The sequence below is a fragment of the Priapulus caudatus genome, unplaced genomic scaffold (assembly GCF_000485595.1).
Source record: "Priapulus caudatus unplaced genomic scaffold, Priapulus_caudatus-5.0.1 Scaffold2466, whole genome shotgun sequence".
NCBI classification, from domain to species: Eukaryota; Metazoa; Priapulida; class Priapulimorpha; order Priapulimorphida; family Priapulidae; genus Priapulus; species Priapulus caudatus.
This window is the reverse complement of record NW_014579527.1, coordinates 1-9,352: the sequence shown is the minus strand read 5'-3', so window position 1 is coordinate 9,352 and position 9,352 is coordinate 1. Positions and strand designations below refer to the sequence as shown.

Below are 9,352 nucleotides of genomic sequence, written 5' to 3'. Positions count from 1 at the left end.
CACACACACACACACACACACGCACGCACACACACACATACACACACACGCGCGCGCGCGCGCTCACAAGCTGTGTTGCTTCATTGACTCATTAGTATTAATTATAGCCAATTAGTGTGCAGTGTTAATTACAGCTAATGGAGACATCGAGATGCCACTCTCGTGCTGTTCACTAATAGACCGCGCGCCTGCCCGCGTGACGTCACCGCAACACGTGACACGCACGCAAATCACTCACACCGGACGCGCAGATGTGTGCACCGGTAGTGACGTCACGCGTCGTATCCGCCGATCAACTTAATCGTACATTTATTTATTTATTTATTTATTTTTCTCGTGATTATGTAAAATAGACGCATGAGCGAGCGTTACTGTTGGGGTAAACCAGACCAAGAGCAAAACATAATGTATTTTATGAACGATAATGCAATCATCTAAAAACATAATCTAATATCATTAAAACTGGACTAATTAAGAAAAAATTTAATCGAATGAAAAAAATAAAAAATAAATAATGCTTGATTCAAAGTTTAGCGTCCCGCCCCTAGCCACGCGTCTGCCGTCACACGCGCGCGTGGTGACTGTTACCACGGCGACCGCCTTGAAAACGGGGAGTAACTTGAAACTGATTCTTGAACGCAGTTTCCATCTGTTCGCGAGTTTCATGAGCTGAGAGGCTTGATAAATATATAGTGTTACTTTTTACAACGTACATATAGGAGAGGGGGAGGAGGAGGGAGAGAGGAGAGGGGAGAGGAGGGAGGAAGAGATAGAGAGAGGAAAGAGGAGGGAGGAAGGGATAGCGAGATGAAGAGGGGAATAGCTACCTGCTGCTTTTTACAGCGTACAGAGAGGAGAGGGAGGAAACAGAAGAGGGAGGCAGGAGAGGGGGAGGGAGAGATAGAGAGAAGGAGAGAGGAGGAAGGGAGAGATAGAGAGAGGAGAGAGGAGGAAGGGAGAGATAGAGAAAGGAGAGAGGAGGGAGGGAGGGATAGCGAGAGAAGAGAGTAGGGAGGGAGGGATACATGGAGGAGAGGGAGGAGGAGGAGGGAGGGAGGAGAGGGAGGAGGAGGAGGGAGGGAGGAGAGAGGAGGGAAGAAGAGATAGAGAGAGGGAAGGGAGAGATAGAGAAAGGAGAGAGGAGGGAGGGAGAGATAGCGAGATGAAGAGGGGAATAGCTACCTGCTACTTCTAACAGCGTACATAGAGGAGAGGGGAAGGAGGAGGGATAGAGGAGAGGGGAGAGGAGAAAGGATAGAGAGAGGAGAGAGGAGGGAGGGAAAGACAGAGAGAGGAGAGAGGAGGAGGGAGGGATAGCGAGAGGAAGAGGGTGGAGGGATAGAGAGAGTGTGTGCGTGCGAGAAAGGGAGCACGAGAATGAGCAAGAAAACAATAAAGAGAGAAAGAGAGAGAGAGGGAGAAGGAAAAAGAGAGAGAAAAAGAGAGAGAGAGAGAGAGAGAGAGAGCAAGCGAGAGAGAGAGAGCGAGAGCGGAAGAGCATGAATTGTGTAAGGCTTCAATGTCTTCCCGATGCCGCGTGTTTTGGCCTCAGAGCGCTGCTATTGCAGGTCCTCCTCCACTCAGCCTACCCTCCTGCCAGCACTACTGCTGCCTGCACGCGCATGCGCTTACCAGCATGCGGGTATTAAACTGTGCAAATGTTTACTTCATATTTCCAAAAATATGTAAGTCATTTTCCTTTGTAATCTAATCTACTTTCACACAACCGTACATAATATGTATTTTTTATCTTCTAGGTATCTTGTTGTATTTCTGTCTTTTTTGTATTCAGATGTCTGTTGTTGTGCTCTTCGTATAAAATCTTGGTGCTTGTAATTTGTTGTTGGAAGGTTTTTGAACAATAAATTTCAATTCAATAAATTTCAATTTCAATTTCAATTTCAGCTCCCGTCGACTGGCAAGCCATTCGTCCTACAGACGGACGATAAGAACAAGCAGATCGTACATGCGCAGTTCAACTCGCCTCTGAACATCTACTCCACCGAGAACGTCGTCGACACAATACAGGGACAGACCGGCTACAGGCCGTGAGTAGATTACATTATACGCCGATAGATGGCGCAACGACACCGTTGCCTAGTACCGCCGTGACGCACGATGTAGCGTGACGTCTTTACCTCCCGTGACGAGCTGACCCACTATGCATATAATTATAGCTTCGTTGGCGTATCTAGCGGGGGAAGCGGGTAAGGAAGTTTATAGCAGCCCAGAATAATCTGTATATAGGTTATCAGTATTATACTGATTCAGACTATCTGTTATTGCAACTTAATTCCGGGTAGTAATTCTTGTGGTTATGCGAACGATGTGCTCCCGCAGTGCAGCACGAAGGGTCGTTGTCCTATCAGGTACTACATATATGTACCCGAGGTAGTTTTAGGTTGTTTAGTATTATGTTAGGGTACACTTCTGGTACACTTTGAGTATACATATATGTACCTCTGGTAGATATATGCAGTACCTGATACGACAACGACCCCTTCAGCCGCAGTGCATACCATCACTGCAAGTAGAAAACAACATTAATAATTACCGAGCTAACCGAATTTCTTATATATTATAATATTTATTATATTATTTATTTAACTGTTATTTATTATGTGTTTTTTTTACTCTGAATTATTTTATTCGTTCCCAGAGAGATGGACGCCGGTAGCGGGTAATATATCACGATTCCTAGTCTTCGTGTCTAGATGTGACATCGTCGCGTGTGTGCACAACATGTCTTTCAGCTTGAATTAGGGATAATCCATAATTGACAATCGCGCTTCGATTAGGGATAATTCCAAATGGAAGGCCGGGTTGCTGCGGTTATGGTGGACGACGGTCTCAAACGTAAGAAAATAAAAAAACAGACATGTCAGCCGAAGTCGAAGCGGTGCTTGATCAGCTGGGGGCGATATGGCGTGTGGTAAATTCGTAGTCCAGTGATGGGATCACGTTTGAATTCGATAAAACTTGTCTTTGGCTTCTTTCTACATTTGCGTTTATCTAAAGCGCTTACCAGCTCCTGAGAAACATTATTACAAGACTGCTTTTTTCTTACGTTTGCGACCGTAGTCCGCCATGACAGTAGCAACCCTGCCGTGCATTAGGAATTATCCCTAATCGAAGCGCGATTGCCAATTATGGATTATTCCTAATCCAAGCTCGCGGACATTCTGGTGTGCAGTAGCTTACAGTGGCATTCCGCCCTCCAAAGCATCCAGCCCTCCAAAGCATACAGCCCTCTATAGCATTGAGCCCCCCATGGCATTTAGCCCCCCCCCATAGGGAGCATATATTAAACACGTCAGCAGGAAACTATGGTCTCCCCCTCCCCCCACACACACCGCAGTTTGCGCGCACGCATTACGAGAATGTACAATATATACAGTGGAATTGCACAGATTTGTTGTAGGATGACAATGACTTGCAAAGAACTTTACTTGACATTACTTGCAATAAGCACAATGGCGTTAATTTTTATTCGATGACGTCACGCCAAGCGTCGTTCCGCTTACTAGTACAGTAAATCGTAAATTAACCGCTGCTGATGACGTCACTATCTACGGCCCAATACGAACGAAAGATTCAAATCTGTCCCGCCGTTTTTTTTCTGTTACACAGGTTAACGGCTACAGAATCGCCACAGGCCAGCAGGTGATTGCAGGGGGCGCGCGCGTCGGCACTCGCCGAGGTTTGCTTTGGCACACGTCACTGCATCGTTGTTCCTTGGTTGTTCATCGTTGTTCCTTGGTGCAGTGAATCATTGTTCCTCTGTATGGCTAACGTTTGTTCCTTGTTTCTCTCATCCATTGTTCCTTGGTGATGTCAATTGTTGTTCCATGGTACGTTCAGACGTTGTTCATCGTTCTGTAATTACTTGTTCCTTTGTGCTGTGAATAATTTCGTCCTTTGTTATGTCATTCATTGTTTATTAGTACTGTTATTCATTGTTCATTAGTACTGTAATTCATTGTTCATTAGTACTGTCATTCAGTGGTCATTAGTACGTTCATTCATTGTCACATAACGCTGCCATACAATGCGAATCATTGTTCCGTTGTGTTGTCAATATTCGTTCTTTGGTGCTGCCATTTGTTGTTTCTTGGTGTTGTCAATTTTTGTTCCTTGGTGCCATAAAATCTTAGCTATCAATTCTTGTTGCTGGATGCTGTAATTCACTGTTCCATGGTGCAGTAAAATCTTAGCTGTGCTGTTATTTACTGTTCTACGGCGCAGTAAAATCTTAGCTGTGCTATCATTCACTGTTCCATGGCACAGTAATGCGTGTTATGGTGTCACTAATCGACATCAGCTACAGTTAATAACGTACAAGACCCGGAAGCAAGTACGTGATTTATAAGTCCACAAAACCATGTCCATAACTCAACACGGAACTCGTGAGATAAGCTCTAAGAATAAAGCCAATTAGTTACCCTAATTATTTCCCTCGCGGATGTCATGATACGCAGACGCCCTGTTCAAAAAATGCGCGGGAAAAACGAAAGCATAAACAAATATAGGTTGGGTGAATCCTTGCCCAGAATGTCCAGCTGGTTCTGAAAACCCGCATGCATGCTGGTATCGTCGGTACCCATCCGCCATGTTGTGTTGTTTCACAGAGGTCGTGGCTACGCGTCATGTTACCGGACGCCCAGCTCTCATGCTACGCATCCGATCATATATTTCTTATGTGAACCCAACTATATATTTTTTCATTAAAAAACCAATAAGTTTTTACCATAATATTACTTACTTTTAGGTATTTTATCCAAAAAAATGTACTGAGCTTTGTAATGGATGACCGGACGCGTAGCCACTGCGTTTCACAGATGCATGCAGCGTCCGTTGCCATGGTTGCACCCTGCTATGTTCCCGTGTGGCCCGGCCGCCGCCGCCGCCGCCATCTTGTGTCTAATGCGTTTTCTTGACAGCGACCGGCATTTATACCCGCACCTGCCGGAAGATGGAGGCACTGTCGGCTTCGAATAAGAGTCATTTTAGATAGCAGGGATGCTATTTCAAATGACTCTCGTTACTGAAGAGTTTTGCTCTTTTGTTTAAGAAATGTGGCTCGCCTAATTCGTGTATAAATCAATAGATATGCGGTACGGGTCAGCGAAACGTGTTTTGAGTTAAAGTTCAAGGTCACCTACGTCATAAACATGGCGCTAGTTTTGCAGAGTTAGCTTTTGCTAGCTTTTAGATTTTCATGCAGCGTTCTAGTTTTCACGGTGCATACCCTGAAACTAACCGCATTACAATTGGCAAATCTGTCACCGACCCAGGAACATTAGGCAAATCAGACGATAAAACAGTTACGTTGTATTTGACGTGTTTTGTGGGTCGTACTGCATGTGTATCGATATATGTGTATCTTAGGACAACCTGTTGCAGATGTGATACTTGTCTTGTCTAGCTTGCAGTGTCTGTCGTTCGCTAGAGAAACTAGCATTGCAGAACATATTCACTATAATTCACTAGAATCTCAACCGACTTGTCGTCTGACGTAGTCTAATAAATTAATTTGTTAATTATGTAATTATTTATTAATGATGAATTAATTTGACATTCAATGAGTTTGTTCACGAAAATTCGAATCGTTGCTCCTCTGTTAGCTTCGATTTCACACATATAGATAGCGCCACGGTAGCGTATTATGCATCTAACTGATCAAAGAAAGCTCAAAATCTAATCGCTTTCATACAAGAATACGTATTTATAATTACTCACGAGCGAGGTAGTGAGTTAAATTCTCTCTCCTATCCTGCCCTCTCACCCACTTTTGTTTCCTGGTCTAATTCCTTTTTTTCTACTTTTTCTTTTCTTTCTCTTTCTCTTTCTCTCTCTCTCCCCCTTTTTCTGTCTCTCTATCTCGCTTTCTCGCTTTCGCATACTCTCTATGCTTCTCTCTCTATATATCATCCTTTTCTGCTCTCCCCCTCTCTTCTGCCTCGCTCTCCTCCCCTAGCTCTCTTCCTATCTACTTATTGTGTCTTTCTCTACATCACTCGTTTCTGCTCACCACAGCGGAGCATTCGTTCCAAGCGCCACCATGCGAGCAGTGTACGAAGACGAGGCTTACACCACCGGTGGCGCCCTCCAGGTGCAGGAAGCCGAACCATACCAGTCGAAGTCCGTCAAGCAGCTGCAGAGCATGTACTCGTAAGCTGCGCATGCGCACGCCTGCCGACGACCCCGACGACGACAAGAATACGATGGGACTGGAGGCGACATCTGGCGACGGAATCTTTTAAAGAGAAAAAAAATTTACTTTCCGAGGAATTCTGGAATCTGCCGCAAACTTGCAAATTTCCTCACGAATCGCATGCTGCCGCGCTTCGCGCGACCCCTGGCGGCCGAGCAACCGATAGCCTGGCGACGTTGAGAGGCATGTTCTGGTGTTTGCCTTGCGTGGAGACAAACACACGAACAGCGACCGCTCGCTCGTTGTGGCGGGAAGTCGAATCGAGGACCGTAAGGAGTTTCGGATGCCGGCACCTAGGTGGCGCGACGGTCGTGGCTCTTTTGACGTCATAGCTTCCCCGATCGATGTGTGACGCATCTAGTTCGACATTTCTTGATGATTATTATTATTACGATATAATTATATATATATATATTTAAAGTATTACGTTATTCTAGTCAAATGAGGAATATTCTTATCTTTGTCAGGGGACTACGTTGCAATAACCCACAGTCCGCAGTTGGACACATGATTAACGTGAGCTAATAGACTATTCACATAGCGTGACGAATTCTAGGCGTTTTTGCAGTGGCTAAAGTTGTTCTGTTTGTAAATTTTGTTTTTACGGTTATTCGATTACCCAGTTTTTTTTTCGCCGTTCGTGCGCGTTTGCTTTATTTGTATTTATGAAATTAAAGATTTGATTCAGTATTTATTAGTTATTTTAATGGTCACCCCGCTATTATCTATAGGAATCTCCCGTTTCCGATTGTAGTGTGTGCGCGTGTGTGAGTTTTCTTTCTCGATGTATAGATAACATGATGGCCTAATGATAACATGATAACATACGGCTCATTAATGGCCCGTAGACGAAGTACTTTCGCTTTCGCTTTCGTTTCGGATTGTCTCAGCCCTTCCACTAAACGTCTTGTCTCCAACTAAACGTCTTCGTTCCCAGTCACCGCGCATCCATTGGACACGGTTAGCGCGTTTATGTCGGTAGCGGCGGAACGAGGATACGGGAAAAGAAGCTAGATGGAAGCAGTGATTGGGAGATGAATCGATGTTCTATTGCTTTCAGTGAGAGTAGACACTGCATGTAGTTGACGCGTTGGTTACAGGGGGCGCAGCCGTAGCCCCAGGCGCGTGCTCTCCGCTACTACAGCGGCTGCCGCCACACACACTCTCGTTATTATTATTCTGTTCGTTTGATTTCTTTTTCCGTATAAAGTATGCAGTTGACTATTACCACATTATAAATGTTCGTATTTTGTATCTGCTGTATCTCTCTCTCTCTCTCTCTCTCTCTCTCTTTTTTTTCTCTCTCTCGTTCTCTCTCTCTCTCTCTCTCTCTCTCTCTCTCTCTCTCCTCTTCCTCCTCTCTGAGTCTGTAGCTTATTTCTTCGGATTCTCTCCTCTCTCCTCCTCTCTGCCTCTAGTTCGTTCTCTCTTACTTTCTACTCTCTCTCCGATCTCTGGTAATCCATCTTCATCTCTCGTCTCTCCGCTTCTCTCTCTCGCGCTCTATTCTCCGCTCTCTCAATTAGCTTTTTTCTCGATTTCTCACTCTCTCTGCTTCCCCTCTCTCCGCGCGCTGCGCTTTTTGTATTTCTCTCTCTCTCTCTCTCTCTCTATGATTATCTCCTCCCCTTCTCTCTTTAATCTCTGTGTGGGGACGATTCATGTTATCCTTTACTGACCTGGTAAATAGCGATTTGGTTTCTAGTTCCGCACGTAGGCAAACATAGAGCAGAAATGCACAACCTTGGTACTGCATGCATATATATATATATAATATATATATATATTATGACATTTATGCACAGAGAGCTGAAAAACTGAACATAGAAATCACTCTTGCTGTACTGCATGCATATATATATATATACAATATATAATATTATACTATAAATACGTATATATATATGCAATTTATTCAAATCAAACCGGTTCCATTCACGATAAGAAATATCTGTAACGTAGTCATCATAGTCGGGGATACGTCGGCAGTGATTGGCCGAGAGGCGTGCACGTGGTACCTGGGGGCGGGGCTACGTTTGGGGTTGCGGTACATGACACACACACTCTCTTACACACACACACACATCTCTCCCAGCGCGTACTGGTGCTACACTGCTCCGCTAGCATCATGCTAAGCGGTGTGTTCGCGTGGGCGCTCCCCTCCGCTTCCTCTCTCCTTCCCTCCTGCGCGCTACTGCTCATACTGGCCGCCTGCTTGGTCGTGTATGCTGCAGCCACACTACACGTGCCTGCGCGCGCGCGGATGCTGCTGGAGAGAGTGCCGGGACCACGCCGTCCCGCCCTGTACGGATGGTTGCTAGGCAACATCGTGCAGATATTCCGGAGTGACCAGGCAGGTGAGTATAGTCTGCTCGCTTAATGACTGCGCGTGCGTGCTTAATGACTGTGCGTGCGTGCTTAATGACTGTGCGTGCGTGCGTGCTTAATGACTGTGCGTGCGTGCTTAATGACTGTGCGTGCGTGCTTAATGACTGTGCGTGCGTGCTTAATGACTGTGCGTGCGTGCTTAATGACTGGGCGTGCGTGCTTAATGACTGTGCGTGCGTGCTTAATGACTGTGCGTGCGTGCTTAATAACTGTGCGTGCGTGCTTAATGACGGTGCGTGCGTGCTTTCTCAGCTTCTCTCTCTCTCTCTGCATGTGTNCTATCTCTCTCTCTCTCGTCTTCTCTCTACTCTCTCTCTCTCTCTCTCTCTCTCTCTCTCTCTATCTGTCTCTCTCTCTCTCCCTCCCTCTCTGTCTCTAGCTCTTGTTCTCTCTCACTTTCTCTACCTCTCGCTCTCTCTTAATCTCTCTCTCGCTCTCTCGCTCCCTCTCTCTATCTCGCTCTCTCTCTCCCCTCTCTCTATCTAGCTTTCTTTCTCTCGATTTCTCACTTTCTCTCTCTCCTTCTCTCTCTCGCGCGCGCTCTCTCTCTCTCTATTAATCTCCCTCTCACTCTCTCTTAATCTCTCTGTGGCACGATTTTATCTTACCCTTTACTGACACTGTAAAATAGCATTTGCGTTTCCTACGTCCGCCACGGTATGGCAAACAGAGAGCAGAAATCACACTTCGTACTGCATGCATATATATATATATATATCTATGCTATATATATATATGCATTTATCACAG

The 9,352-nt window shown here is 45.4% G+C and overlaps 1 protein-coding gene across 1 annotated transcript in view; it reads left to right on the top strand.

Moving 5' to 3' along the window:
- Nucleotides 1-6,217, top strand: part of LOC106818731 (PDZ and LIM domain protein 3-like) — a 16,326-nt gene extending 10,109 nt beyond the window's left edge. The window contains exons 4-5 of the mRNA XM_014823405.1: nucleotides 1,851-2,048; nucleotides 6,037-6,217. Of these exons, the coding sequence (XP_014678891.1) occupies nucleotides 1,851-2,048; nucleotides 6,037-6,175 (337 nt within the window). The 3' untranslated portion in view covers nucleotides 6,176-6,217. The remainder of the gene's footprint in view (nucleotides 1-1,850; nucleotides 2,049-6,036) is intronic.
- The last annotated feature ends 3,135 nt before the right edge of the window (nucleotides 6,218-9,352 follow it).